The 15,102-nt window shown below is 43.9% G+C and overlaps 1 protein-coding gene across 6 annotated transcripts; it reads left to right on the top strand.

The window, feature by feature from the left end:
- The first annotated feature begins 1,017 nt into the window (after positions 1–1,017).
- Positions 1,018–6,594, top strand: FST (follistatin). Of its 6 annotated transcripts, none has more exons than XM_032629112.1 (6): positions 1,018–1,482; positions 3,370–3,561; positions 3,986–4,204; positions 4,523–4,747; positions 5,464–5,694; positions 6,435–6,594. In XM_032629112.1, exons 1-6 carry the CDS (start codon positions 1,398–1,400, stop codon positions 6,515–6,517), a joined length of 1,035 nt encoding a protein of 344 aa, XP_032485003.1. In that variant the 5' UTR covers positions 1,018–1,397; the 3' UTR covers positions 6,518–6,594. The 6 variants fall into 6 exon arrangements, with proteins under 6 accessions (XP_032485003.1, XP_032485004.1, XP_032485006.1 ...); XM_032629113.1 differs by having other exon boundaries at positions 1,019–1,482; positions 5,467–5,694; XM_032629115.1 differs by having other exon boundaries at positions 1,072–1,482; positions 6,160–6,594.
- Positions 6,595–15,102: the final 8,508 nt, after the last annotated feature.

The raw sequence follows: 15,102 nt of genomic DNA, 5'->3' as shown, positions 1-15,102 counted from the left end.
GTTTTATATAAAAGGAAATATCGCCTCCTCAGTTTCATTCAGCGGTGCCAAAAATGTTATAAATGAGAGACCCGCCAACTTTCAGCGAAGAATGCCAGGCACTGTGCTTAATAAACTGAGGCTACAGAAGTTCATTATCGATGTTGCAATCTTTTTTATTCCGCGAACGGAGAGAGAAAGAGGGAAAGAGGGAAAGGGTGGGGGGATGCTGAGAAGGAGACTGGGAGAGACGGAGACACACAGGACGGAAACTGGGGAGCCTCCGAGCCGGGGAAGGGGGGTAGACCGCCTGCGTCGGCGCCCCCGCTCCGGGTTCCGACTCCAGAAGCGGCGAAGTGAAAGGGGAGAAAAGAAAAGGAGAGGGTCGAGACTGTGACGGGGGGCGGGGGGGGGCGAAGAGGCCGGGGCTGAGGTGTTCAACATTTTTGTTCGCTTCTGACTCGTCGAGACCCAGGGCCGCGTTTCGGCCCGGCTCAGCCGGGGTGGAAGGTGCCGGGGCCGGGGTTCCCAGCCACACCTCTGGGCTCCGGGTGGCCGCAGCGCTCGGCACGCGCAGACCCAGACACAAAACGTCTCGGGGTCCCGCGCCCAGACTGCGGGGGCCTAAAACGGCAGCGACCCGACCTCAAGCGGGATATTTCAGCAGCTCAGGGCTCTTCGGGCGTTTTGCAAAGTCTTCCTGGAGCGAAGGAGCGCCGGTGCGGAGACCAACTCCCGCCCAGCCGCCCAGCTCCGCTCCGCCCGCCGCCGCCTCCAGAGCCCCCAGCGCGGCCCCCCCCAGACACACACACACACACACACACACATATACACACACACACTCTCTCTCTCTCTCTCTCACACACACACACACACACACACACACGCCACCCCCGGCGCGCCGGCGCTACCAGCGAGCGGCGGCGTGCAGGACTTGAAGTGGGTGTTCTTCCCCACTCCCCCGCCCCGGTCGCCTGCCCCCTCCCTCTCGCTCCTACGCAAATAAGAACTCGGCGATTCCCCTCCTGCAGCTTTGATTTCAGGCACCTCCACCAGATAATTGGGAAGGGTTTCCAGAAGGTGGGAAATGTCACCTGATTCACACTGAACTTTTAGAAGCTCCCCACCCCCAAGGAGCCGCGCACACCCTCGCTCGCGGCCGCCCTCCCACTGCCCCACACACTGGGAGACCGCCCACCGCAAACCGCGGAGACCCCCGTCTAGATTTAAAGCGCGGCTGCGCCCGGCTTCTGACGTCCATTGAATCGCGCGGGCGGCCGGCGGCGAGCGCGGGGCTGCGCCGGGATCGCTGCGCCCTCCGCCGCTCGCCTCTGCGACGCGCGCCGCTTGCCCGAGCCACCCGCCGCCGCGCCCGCTCCCCGCGCCGCCGCGCTCCTCGCCCCGCGCCTGCCCCCAGGATGGTCCGTCCCAGGCACCAGCCCGGCGGGCTCTGCCTCCTGCTGCTGCTGCTCTGCCAGTTCATGGAGGACCGCAGTGCCCAGGGTAAGCGAGGGGGGATGCGCTGGGAGGTTCGGCACAGGGCAGGGGTTTGTACTTTTCGGTCGTCTCCACTGGGTCTGTTCTGAGCAACGCTGCTCTCGGAAGATGTTGGACCAACTTAGCGAGTCTGGGATGGAGAGGAGTGGGAAAACTAAAGGCAGTGACACTTTAGGACCTGAAGACGAGTTTGGAGCGCGGTTATCCTTTAAAAGGAAAGGGGGTGAGCTGGAGTCTCTCTCAGTAGGTAGGGTTAGATGCTCAAGTTCTGGACATAATGAGTTCAGATGTTATCTCCCCTGTTTGGCTCTGAGGAAGGGGACAAGCATCAGTACCCTGGAGATTTCAGTCGACCCATTTGCAGTCTAACCTCCCTTCCTCCTACGTCTTGTGGATACCTTAAAAAAATGACTGGGTGGGGAGGGGGAGATACTGAAATTTCTTCGGTGGCTGGGGGACGTGGTTTCAGAAACTTTGCCCAAACTTGGAAATGTGGGTGCCGAAAATTTTAGAGGGAAGTAGCTTTCTGCCTAGTGGATGCTTCTTCCAACCCCCTCCCCCCAACCCCGCAAAAAAAAAAAAAAATTATTGCCCTGGACTCTTTTGAGTAGTTTACAGTTTTTTCCCCTTTGCCTCATTCCTCTGTTAACTTTCTGTAGAACAGTGAGGAGCCCACAATTGATTTAAATTCTGAGATGCAAATTTCTAAAGCTTTTAAAAATTAGATTTGTTTATTTCAATTAGTCTTTGGGCAGAATTTTTTAAAATAATAATAGCAGCTTGCGATCCAATTATTGTTAAAGTTATATGGATGATTCATGAGAAATCTTCCTGACCAAAATCCGAACATTAAAAAGGAAGAAGGGGGAGAAATTACTTGCAAAGATTTCTTGGTAGGTATGAGATAGGGGTGTGTGTATACACACATACATGTATATAAAACCATGAAACAGTAGGAAGTTCCCCCCCCTTTTGTTCCCCCCCCCCCACTCTTTTCTTGAGGCAGACTTGTAACTTTCCTGGCTTTAGCGTTAACATTTTGTGTGTGTTGTAAACTGTCCCCCGGGCACTGTCCCTAGCCGTCTGCGACGCACTACTCTGAGTTGCCCGCCTTTCGGGACGAGGCGCTGCCGGGGTGCCGGGGAAAGCAGCCCTGGGAGATTTCGAAAGATCGCGGTGTCCGCGGGCGTCCTCTGGGTCTGGCGGATTGCAAAACGGCCCGTCGGGCGGGCTGCGCCTCGAGGCCGCGCGGGGCAGCGCCGGGCAGGGCCCGGTTGCTTTTTTGCTTTCATTTTTCACAAGTGCCTTTTGCTTGATCTGTTCGTGTGTGTGTGTGTGTGTGTGTCTGTCTGTCTGTCTCGGTCTCTGTCTCCCCCTTTCTTTTTCTTTCTCTATCTCTCAAGTTCTCCTACTTTCTTAACCCCTGTCACAAATAATACTCGTACCGCCTACATGAATGCAACATGTAAAAACACCCGTCGCATCCTGTTTTTGTCAGGTTCTTTAATCTGCTCTTCGAGTCGCTGCAGGTTATGAAATGGGACGAATAAAAGTAAACAGTCTAGTAAAAGTCAATGCAAGCTGCACGTGTTGTGTCTGGGTCACTGGTAACTGACATTGATATGGCTGGGGCGCTCTGGCTTCTCGCTCTCGCCTTCCCTCCCCCTCGCCCACCTCCCACCTCTTCAATCTGGCTTTTTCCCCCTCTTTCTCCACCCCTTCACTCCCTCCGATTTGTTTCCTGCTTTTCTGCTTTTCTCTCCCGTCTCTCCTCCTCCACGCTCACTCCCTCCCCATCCCCGCCGGGTCTCCTTCCCTTGCCGGCTCGTCGCCTCTCTCCCCCTACCCCGCCACTGCTCACTCGCCCACCTCCCCGCCCCTGTCTCCCCGCAGCTGGGAACTGCTGGCTCCGCCAAGCAAAGAACGGCCGCTGCCAGGTCCTGTACAAGACAGAATTGACCAAGGAGGAGTGCTGCAGCACCGGCCGCCTGAGCACCTCATGGACCGAAGAGGACGTAAATGACAACACGCTCTTCAAGTGGATGATTTTCAATGGGGGCGCCCCCAACTGCATCCCCTGTAAAGGTAGGGCTCTTCCTCCCCAATGTGTAGGCCCTCAGTAGAGGGCGTCTTACCCTCCTAGTGCCCAGCTGGTGTTTGGGACTGGGAGACCTTTGTTCGTGGGATCCACCTAACTACCCCCAGCCCTGGTAAGCCATCGGGTTTAATCTTGGGTGTCACATACTACAGGCAAAACAAGGTCGACAGAGGTTCTCGGACTTCTTAGCCAAACGTGGTGGTGAAGCCAGCCAACCCGTGCACTTTGAGAGAGATCTGGGTATGGGATGCAGCCCACTGTCCCCCACACCTGCCCCTCCTCAACTTCTGGGTGAGAGCCCCTGGGCTCGGCCTGCTGGCAGCACGATTGCGCGAGGCACCCGCAGCCCTCCTGGCTGACCTGCATGGTGCCTGGCCCCGGTTTTAATCCCTGCATCTTTCCAACTGCTAGAAACGTGTGAGAACGTGGACTGTGGGCCCGGGAAAAAATGCCGAATGAACAAGAAGAACAAACCCCGCTGCGTCTGCGCCCCAGATTGTTCTAACATCACCTGGAAAGGCCCAGTCTGTGGGCTGGACGGAAAAACCTACCGCAACGAATGTGCACTCCTCAAGGCCAGATGTAAAGAGCAGCCGGAACTGGAAGTCCAGTACCAGGGCAAATGTAAAAGTAGGTCTTACCCGCCCCTCCCCCAGCTTTCTACCTGAGATAGACCCACTGCAAGACCCCCGGGGGATGGTGTAGTCTGCAGTAATAGCCTAATAATAATAAGGATGATACCAAATAAAGGAACCCTTTCTAACTTCTGAAGACTCCTTAAAACACTGAAGGACCAACCTAGAATCATAGTTTTCTTTCGAAAACGACAGGGCTCCCAGAGTACGTTTCTGAAAGCTGGATGCTTCATGATTTCCTTGATACTATCAAATGCTCAGTCCCTAAGGACCAGAAGATGCCTATTAATGTGTGTTTCCCTCTTTGTTTCAGAGACCTGTCGGGATGTTTTCTGTCCAGGCAGCTCCACATGCGTGGTGGACCAGACTAATAATGCCTACTGTGTGACATGTAACCGCATTTGCCCAGAGCCCACCTCCTCTGAACAGTATCTCTGTGGGAATGATGGAGTAACCTACTCCAGTGCCTGTCACCTGAGAAAGGCTACCTGCCTACTGGGCAGGTCTATTGGATTGGCCTATGAGGGAAAGTGTATCAGTAGGTATTCTGGATTGAGGAAGGAAAAGAAAAAATACAAAAAGAGAAAGAGGCTAGAACTGGTGTTAAGATTATGAGGTTAACCAATAAATAAGGCCAAAGCCTCCCCAAACACATAGCTTCACCAAAGAGAGAAATACTCTCCAGTTTGGGTAAACTGTCATGACCACAGCATTCCTTAAGAAAACCATTGTCTTCTGGAAACATTGGCATATGTATTGAAATGCCAGCAAGACACAGGAAACAATTTTCCTCCTTAGAAACCAAAGAACTCACTCAATTTTACACATTTTTTTTAAGTGCTAGACTTGCTGGAAGCATGAAATAATTACTTAACAGTTCCTAAAATCTGTTATCAGATTCTGATAACTGATAGAATTCTTTCTTTTTTTAAAAGATCCCACTTGTGGGAAATAATCAAATACATATTTAACTCAAGGATACTGTGAAATTCTGTTCCAAAAAAATGCTACAGTATTTTCATGTACTAATATAGTATGTAGGAAACTGGGGTGTGTGTGTGTGTGTGTGTGTGTGTGTGTGTGTGTGTGTGTGTGTGTTTTGGTTTTATTTATAGAGCATTTTTGCACAATATCTCCATTACCCCCATAAGTGAGTAATAAGATATGTTATATGTTTACATTTATTGATAGGAGACTAGAGAAAGGGGGCAAGGGGGAAATGGATTTACTCATCACAGGTGTATTATATCCTAGAAGCAAAGTCCTGTGAGGATATCCAGTGCACTGGTGGAAAAAAGTGTTTATGGGATTTCAAGGTTGGCAGAGGCCGGTGTTCCCTCTGCGATGAGCTGTGCCCTGAGAGTAAGTCTGAGGAGCCTGTCTGTGCCAGTGACAATGCCACCTACGCCAGCGAGTGTGCCATGAAGGAAGCGGCCTGCTCTTCAGGCGTGCTGCTGGAAGTGAAGCACTCCGGATCTTGCAACTGTAAGTGCAATTTCTAACCTTGCTGCAGTTTAAGGCTTTCCCAGGCAAGCCCTAGGGAATGGAGACGTAAAAAGCACGAAAACCTCCCCATATAAGCCCACTTCTGTTTAAGTTAGGTAGCTGCTAAATTTTACCAGCAGTTCGGCGATCCACAGAAAAACTGCCTGGAATGTTTCTGGGCTTTTAGGATTTGTCTGATGATCATCAAGGGGGTCGCCTCTAAAAACCTATTTCCAGTCATTTGCCCCTAATTTCTTTTGCTTTAGTAGTGTGCTTTGCTGTTTGCTTTATTAACACTTGAATCTAAACTAACTGCTTCAAAGGTTGTTTTTTTTTCTTTTTCAAAGACAGCTTTCTGTTATCACACAGGGGCTGCTGCTTTGTGCAGCTACCTCTACTAACTCTGAATTAAGGACCCAAAGCAGTTCTACCTAGAACACAAGAGCGCTTTTTATCTACTTTCAGGAATCTGCCCGTAAAACCTGAGCCATTGATTCTTCAGAACTTTCTGCAGTTTTTGACTTCATAGATAATGGTGTTTTTTTTAAAGTTTTTTTTAAACTTATTGCATAACAGCAGATGCCAAAAACAAAACAAAAAAAGCATCTTACTGCAAGTCACATAAAAATGCAACGCTGTAATATGGCTGTTTCAGAGGGCTTTGAAAACGTACACTGAGCTGCTTCTGCGCTGTTGTTGTCCATATTTAAACAGCAGCTCCCCTGTATTCCCCCATCTAGCCATTTCGGAAGACACCGAGGAAGAGGAGGAAGATGAAGACCAGGACTACAGCTTTCCTATATCTTCCATTCTAGAGTGGTAAACCCTCCACCAATGTTCAGTGTTGACATAGCCTTTGGGCAAAAAAAAAAAGAAAGAAAGAAAAAGAAAAAATATATTGTCCATACTGTAAATAAGTGTATGCTTATTTATTTGGGGGGAAAACTATACATAAAGGACCTTTGTCCTAAAGCTCTCTCCCAGGCCACCTTGTTACTCATTGGACCCGGAGAGGCAGTCATTGTGAGGTCTACTGGATGAGGCCCATAGTTGAGACTTGTAGACATTTATTTATACTGTGTCATGTTTTATAATTTATACATAAAATGTCTGGTTGACTGTACACCTTGTTTTTGAAGAAATTTATTCGTGAAAGGAAGAGCAGTTGTTATTTATTGTGAGGTCTCTTGCTTGTAAAGTAAAAGCTTTTTTTTTCCTTGTAAACCATTTAAGTCCATTCCTTACTATTCACTCACTCATCTGTCTCCCTTCATTTCACTGTTGTTAGACTCTTTTCCATTATAACAAACTTGCATGTCAGTTTCTGTCATGTTTATTTATTGGATTTTCTGCTGCCTGTTCTGTACATACGTGATCCCTCGGGTTTTGTTTACAAGGAATCTTGACTGACCAAAAGGCATTATAACTCTGACTCAGATAGAAGGTACAGAGGATACATCTTTGAGGAAATTCCTACTTCCGTTCTCTTGTTGTGATGATGACATTTGTGAGAGGGGCTGATAGCAATGTTGGGTTTCTAATAATGTACTTTTAAGATGTTACAGATCCAAAGAAATTGAGTGATATGGGTGTCAGGAGCCTGAAGGAAGGGGAATGCTACACATTCAACCTTTTGTTAGGTGTTTCCTTTAAGCTAGTCTGCTGTACCTTTTAAATTAGTGCTTTTCACCCAATGTGTCATGAAAAGTTATATCAAAGCTTTATCAGTTCAAGTTTCTTGCTTTTCACAATACTTTTTTCTGATGCAATTTTATATTTTCAAACATGGCAAGTTAAATATAAATTCATTTAAATATATAGTTTTGTACTTTTCTACCATGTAAATGTGCAATGTATATAAAAGTTATAATGTGTATTTGTAAATAAATGATGAGTGAAAAAATAAAAAAAATTTAAAAAGCCAATGGTCTCAATTGCTGATGATGTAAAAGAAGTTATGTGGGCTTTTGAGTAAAAATGTATATGATACATTTGCTGAGAAATAGAGTTATCACTGAAATTAAGTGGCCAGGGCAGTAGGAACTCCAAGGTAAATTACAGATCACCTCAGTGGAGCTCAAAAGATAAAGGAATCTGAGGTCCAGCCACCCCTTTGTAGGAGTGATGGCATACCTACCACTCAGCCCTGGAGGACACTGTAGATGTTCTTCCCTGCAATGTACCAAGCCTAAAGTTTCCTCTTTAAAAACACCATCTTAGCTATCCTTGTTCCAAATTCATCTCTATAGCCAGAGGTGCCCTTTATCTTTCCTCATCTAAATACAGTGGATCTTAGATCTTTAAAAAACAAAGCACATCACAAGGAAAAGTGAAAATAGACTAATATATGACAGCACATCCTAGAAGTCAGAATATCAACTACAGAAATAAAGGCAGTATAGTGTTGGAATTCTAGAGACTTGGTGACGTAAGGGTGGGGCGGGGTGGATCTCCACAATGATGTCCATGGTTCATGGAGAGTAAATGATGACACTTTCAAAGTAAGAGGACATGTATTAATATTTTGCAGTTTACGTTAGACAGCCAAGTCACACTATCAGAGTCTCAGATTGGCATCTGGGGCATCAATTGTTTGTCCCTGTGATACATTGTACTACATAGTGATACTTAACTATATAATCACAAGTTTCCAACTCGTGTGCTAATTCATTGCCTAAGTATATTAAAAAATATCAAGTACAAGATGCAAAGAAGTGAGGATTGGGACTGTAGGAGGGCAAGTGCAAACAACAGTCAATATTGCAATCATTGCTAAGCAAATATGTTCTTTCTTTCAAAGACTGTGACCCAAGTTCTTTTCAAAAGTTTATCCCTTTTGTGAAAACCCTCTTTAATATAAATAATTATTAAAAATGACTATAGGAGACTGTTGGCTCTCAACTGTGGTCACCAAATGAGAAATTTGGTGAAGGCAGAGGGGCCTCTTGGGTGGGCAGAGTTTGTATAATGATTAGGAGCCTGTTGGGTTCATTAGCCCTCTGCTCCCGGTTCACAGAGAAAGGGGGAAAAGAGGTGCAGAAGACAAACAGGCCACCATTAACCGAGGAAAGACAAGGATGGTAACTTCTGTAGTGCCCAGGAGCTGCTGGCTTGCCACTAGGGTTGGGCTCTTGGGTAAGGAAACAGCAGGCAGACATGGTTTCACATCTCTTCCTGGGACAGATTTATTACCTCATCCTGGGATGCTACTGATGCTTTAAAGCTGCCATTGACATCAGAGTAAAAACGTCAAGTTTAACAGGCACCAATGTGTGTCTTGGCAAGGGGGAGTGATAAAATCAACAGCTTGCCTTTTAAACAACATCCGGATTATTTATTTATAATTTTTATTTCATACTTGTCAGCATCAATCATTCCTCTCAAACACCAGACAGTATCTCATTTTCCTTCTTGGGGTTTCCGACTTTTCCAGTAATCCTGTGTTAGGCTAATTAGTACCAAAAAATAGAAGTCTCTTTTAAAATTAAAATTAGATTAATACCATTAGGCTACTGTTAGAATTTCAGCTATGACTCAAAAGAATCTAATTCATTTAGGTATATAAAGTAATTAATAGAAACAGTTGCTAGTAACTAGCTTTAATTAGTATGAGTTAATCCTAATCATCATTAGGAATTGCAAAATATCAAGTAATAATGAAAAATCTATCAGGGGTCTAATTTTCATCAGAGGTCCACTTCAATTAAGATTTTTACATACTGTATGGGTATAGCAAAAATAAAATCTGGCATAATTAGAATCATTCTCAAACAATGCAGCTCAGTGTAGTACCTGGCCTTAGACTGGATCCTGTACCCAAGGGGGAAAGCCCTGTATATAACATTATTGTCCAACTGACAAAATTAGAACACTGTCCATAGATTAAAGCATTGTATCAAAACAAATTTACTGAAATTGACTACTGAAATATACAAGTAAGAGAATATTCCTCTATTTAGGAAAGATACACTGAACTATTTAGCGGGAAAGACCAAAATGTATGTAATTTACCCTTAAGTGATTTAGAAAGAAAAAATATAGCTTTATAAAGTTTTTTTCCCCCATATGTAATCAGAGAGAGCACACAAATGATAAAAGAAGTAAAATGTTAATTAACAATAAGTGAATTTGAGTAAAAGGTATATGGGTATCTTTAATACTACCTTTATTTTTGCAACTTTTCTGTAAGTTTGAAATAATATCCAAATAAAAAGTTTAAAGATTTAAAAAGTCATTCTCAAGGAGAGGTGCACAGTAGACTGCTTTTCCCAATCTCTAGGAAAGCAACTGAAATAGAGTCATTTAAAAAATCATTTTGAAAAAAAAAAAAAAAAAAAAAAAAATTTTGTATGACCAAAAGACTGGAAAATAATTCCAGTGACTTTGCAAGGGCTAAAAAAATCAAAATTGGCAATGAGAATTTCTGACACCTAAACCATACCTGAACCGAGAAACAGCCTTTTCTTTTCCATAACCATCTTAAAATTTAGAGTAATTAGTAGTTTTGATAAAACACTTCAAACACCAAAACCCCAGTTCTCCCCACTGCTTGCTATATACTAATTAGACAAGGAATTTAACCTCTCTAGGCCTCAGTTTTCCCATGTATGTAACCAGGATAATAAAAGTGTCTCCTTCATAACAGTGTTCTGAAGATTAAAAGAAATAAAATGTGTAAAGTGCTTAGATCTGTGCCTTGCACATGAAAAACAGCCAGTGAATAAGTGTCCTCTAGGACTGTAATAATTGTTATTAATTAAAGAAAAAAGAGGGACTTCCCTGGTGGTCAAGTGGTTAAGACTCTGCTCCTCCACTGCAGGCTGCATGGCCTGAACAAAAAAAAAAAAAAGAAAAGAAAAAGAAAGAAAGAGTGAAATTGTAGCTCATCAACCAGCCTCTACCTTGAAAACGCAATGAATAAGGAGTGGCACCAATCAAGACCAGAAGCACAAGTGTAAACAATTTATTTTAAATTTTAAACTATTTTAGCCACGTTAATATTTAACAGAGCTTCAGGAAGATCTAGGTGCTGTAGCAAAAGTTCACAGTTCAAATAACAAATTGAGATACATTATTTTTCATGGAAATTTAGAAAAAAATCAGTCACCCAACATTTCCAAAGCCATAAGACATGCATTTTGTCTTTTCATTCACACACCCAACACAATCCCTGGTAGTAAACTAGATTAAATCTCTCTTTAATTTTGATAGGATTTCCTACATGAGGGCTATAGGTTTCTAAAGATAGTAATACATTATTTCCAAACTAGCAAAAATCCTAATGTAAATTGTACAATTACCAGATACAAAAAGGTGATATATTATTTAATTTATAAACTCATTTATTAAAAAACATTTTTCAAAACCTGCATCCTAAGACAGACACATTTCTCTTCTTCCCATTCCACTTTCCATTCAGATCAACAAACAATCATTCTTCAGCCAAAAGTTGTCATGTAAATAGACTCCAGGCATGCCTGCCCTGAGTATTCAGCAGACCTGCCCGAACATGTCCAAATCCCAGCTTCTCTTTAGCTGGAATCCCCCCATGAGTACCGGATGGTCCCTGGGTTTTGCCACCCTTGGACCCCAGATATCTTGGCTGGTACCATCAAGATTCCTGTGGCTGATTCCTTCAGACACTTAAACACATATTCTCTGGATTATACCAAGTGTAGTCCTGGCAGAGCTATCATTTATTTTTCTATTTTAAGAATATGGCCCGGGAACCAGCTGGTACAGTCAGCAGCCAGATATACTGCCACCAAAAGTCTCTTATATTAATTCCCTAAGGACTCAGGTCTCTGGCTAAAGAACAAGTATAAGCTTTTCTCAGTGATTTTGGGCAAGCAAGAAATCAGAAGCAAAGTCACAATCCTGGTGAATCAGAGTAGCTGTACATCTATTTGAATTCTAAGAGATCTTCATATATCTCTATCTTTTCTGGCACGAAAAAAATAAAAATTGATGGGATGATTTCCTGGTCATGATGCATCCCATAAACAGTGGTGGCAGTGAAAGACCAAGGCACTGGCCAATCTCTATAGTTTCTTGAGATTGCTGTGGACTTAGGGGCCAATGACATGGGAAGAATTGGATTACTCAAAAGGCTACCAATACTTGAAACTCCTAGAGTCTTTTGTAGACACAGTGACCGAGGAAAAGTTATCAAAATAGATTGAGAGCACTTTATTTATTAGCTGTACGGAATCAGGACCCAGTCAATAAAATTCCCAAATATAAACAGTGCTACTCAGGGTGTAGTGCCTAGACCAGCAGCATCAGAATGACCTGGGAGCTTGTTAGAAATACAACTTTTTGAGCACTACCCCAGAACCACTGAACAAAATTCACCTGGGGTCCAAGAATCTATGGTTTAACAAGCTTTCCAGGTGATTCTTGTGCATGCTAAAGTTTGAGAACTACTGTCCTAGAATCAATTCAAACTCTGAGTGAGCCCTGGCTCCCTGATGTTCCAAAGGCAGCCAGAATACCCATACATGGGTCTCTGGTAGGGCTACAGAGAAACCGTGTTCAGCTCTGTTCTGCCAGCCCCACCTGGCCAGAATTCCCACGCATAATTGGCCTTATTTTCAGGAGCGTACCTGCTGGTGGTAAAGGTACTTGGCCATAGACATCACAAGGCACATTTTTCCTAAGAATATTCTCAGCCTTCACTATCTTATGGGAGATCTTCCCAATGAGACTTAAGCTGGACTGGCTAGGAGTTGTGGACTTGCCTTTACCATCCCTTCCAGGCATATGTATTGAGTGGTAAGTTTATCAAGAAGAGACATGAATTTTAAATGAAGATAGTGACATTCCAACCCTGGTCCTCTCTTAAATTGACATTTGTTCCACTTCCCTTCCCTAGCACTTGCCTACAACTTCTTCCAGCAGTTCTACATCATCTTCTTAGGGGGTAGAACTTCCAGCTTCATCCACTGGTCAGGAAGCCAAAACTGCTACTAATCTCATCCACCTCTTCTAAGAACAGGGAGCTCTAAGCAACCAGATGGAATAGACGTGCAGGCTCAAAACTATAATAAGTGATGTCCTCCTAGGAATGCATCCAGAGACAACCACATCCCAAGGTCTATAGGCTGAACCAAGAGTGAAAGGGCCTCTCTCACAATGTTTTGACATTCTATTCCTCCTGGCCTCATATCTTTTCCTACCTCAATCACCTCAATGATTCTCCCACTAGAACCTCGGTTCTATGAATTCTTGTCCATTTCCCCATACTCTTTGGCCAAAATTCTAACTATGGATCAGTGAAATCCACCTTCTCTACAACTATACCTATGCTGCTGAGCAAAGATGAAATCCTCAAAAAGTACCACTGGGTGCCCTTACACAAGTATGGAATCTAATCTCAGTTGGGTTCTTTAAGAGCAATATTTTATACATCTGTCTTTTCCCATTTCCCTCTCTGGCACTTCCAAACCACGCCCACTCTCCTCACTTTCAGTGAACTTTATCTCCTCTACTCAACTAGATAATTGCTGCCATCGGGAAAGAATTACGTCAGCTTCCTCCACTGCCATAAGTTTGCCCTATTCCATACAATTTGTAACGACCTTCCCTCCAACCTCAAAGAATCTCATTTTCATTTCTGTGTTTTCCACCCCCCCCATCTCTTCCAGAAATTCACTCTATGAACAGAACTTTCCCTCCATCATTTAAAATTTTTCCCTCTATGGTGGTTTTATTAACCTGAGCCTATAAATATGTTTCATAAAAATGTTTTTAAATAAGTATAGGAAAATTGAAATAATTAGTAAAGTTTGCCTAATTCAAGACACACACACATACACACACACACACACACACACACACACACACACACACATAAATGCTTCAGCCTTGGCTAGCCCTTTAAAAAAAAAAAGCCTTCTTGTATCTTCCTCTAGACACAACCTGTGGCGTAATCTCCATTCTATCTCCACTAGCTCACCTCTCCCTCATTCCTCAACCTTCTGCAATGTGGTCTTTCCTCCTATTCTTCATCTAAACATGTTTGGCAAACATCAATGACTTCCAAGCTCCCAGTACAATGGACACAATGGATGACTCCGTCCTTACCTAATGAATCACTCTTTGATTTGTACATTGTCTCTGCTCTTCTCAATTCCCCTGGTTTTTTAATTTCCCCCACCCGTTATCACACCATTCTTATGGGACTTCCTTATGTGCTGTGTTCTTCTCACCAGTAAAGTAGGATTAAAAGCTGGCAACCTATGGACTGTATCCAATTTATATTTTATTTGATCACCCACACCTGTAAAATAATTTTGAATTAGTTAACAATATTTTAAAATTAGGAAATCCCACCCCAAAATCTGGATTTCTACTTTCTCTTGAAAAATCTGAGAACCAGATATCACTGGGCCTGTGATCCCACACAATGACCAGGAGCAGAGCAGACATCACCAACTCTTTCTTTCTTTTTTTTTTTTTTTTTAGCAACTCTTTCTTTAGATGGGTACATGCCCCCTAGTTCACTGCACCTCCCATGTCGCCTGTTGTCCTTCACCTGGTTTGTTTCACTCATCTACCTGATCTGACTGCCCTTTGTTGGCCAAGAGTTCCATCCTCCACCCCCTCGCTTTTCAGTCTGCACAGTCTTCTATGTATTCCACAATATTCCAATATCATCAGATTGTCATGGTTTTCACTGCAATCCAAATGCTGGTGACTGAAGATTGCTATGACCAGCCCTGACATTTGATTGAGCTTCAGATCATTCCTTTTCTTCTACAGTCAGGAAATTGCCCCTTTACCTACTGCCCCTAACAAAGGGATGCCCCTCACTCTGCTTGTTTCCTCACACAGATTCCTTCCAAATCAGAATCTTATAGGAATAAATCTGATTGGTGAAACTAAGTCCCCAACAAGGGAAGCTGGGAAATGCAGGGTTAAATTTTAAATTGGGAAAGTATAATTCAGCATAGAGAAGCATAAAGTAGAGGGAGTGTCCCAGAGATCTTGGCAGCCACAATGACAGGTAAATACCACGAGATAATCTAAACAAAGATAGTTATAAAGTTATTAAAAGTAGAACTGCAAGTGGCTGAAGCCAGAGGGAGAGTATAGAATTCATCAACATCAGCAAGGTTCAAGAGTATTTTCTCAGAAGCACTCAACAACCAGGAAGCTGTTCCCAATCTACTACCAGTCAAATACTCCACCCGATAAAATGGCTGCTGCCAAACACTCTGCATTATACCAACACAATTCAGAGGAACATGGGAGGGCAGAGAAATAGAACAGAGAACAACAACATCAGACAGAGAAGCGATTTCCCAAATAATGAACAGCAGTCAGCATTTAGCAGAATGTTTTGCAAGGGAAAGCTTTCTGTCCTCCAGCCTCTAGTGGACCAGAGCAGAAGCTCATACTTAGAAA

This window comes from Phocoena sinus, chromosome 3 (assembly GCF_008692025.1).
Source record: "Phocoena sinus isolate mPhoSin1 chromosome 3, mPhoSin1.pri, whole genome shotgun sequence".
NCBI lineage: Eukaryota > Metazoa > Chordata > Mammalia > Artiodactyla > Phocoenidae > Phocoena > Phocoena sinus.
Note: the sequence above shows the minus strand (reverse complement) of the source record. Positions and strands in the feature narration are given on the sequence as shown.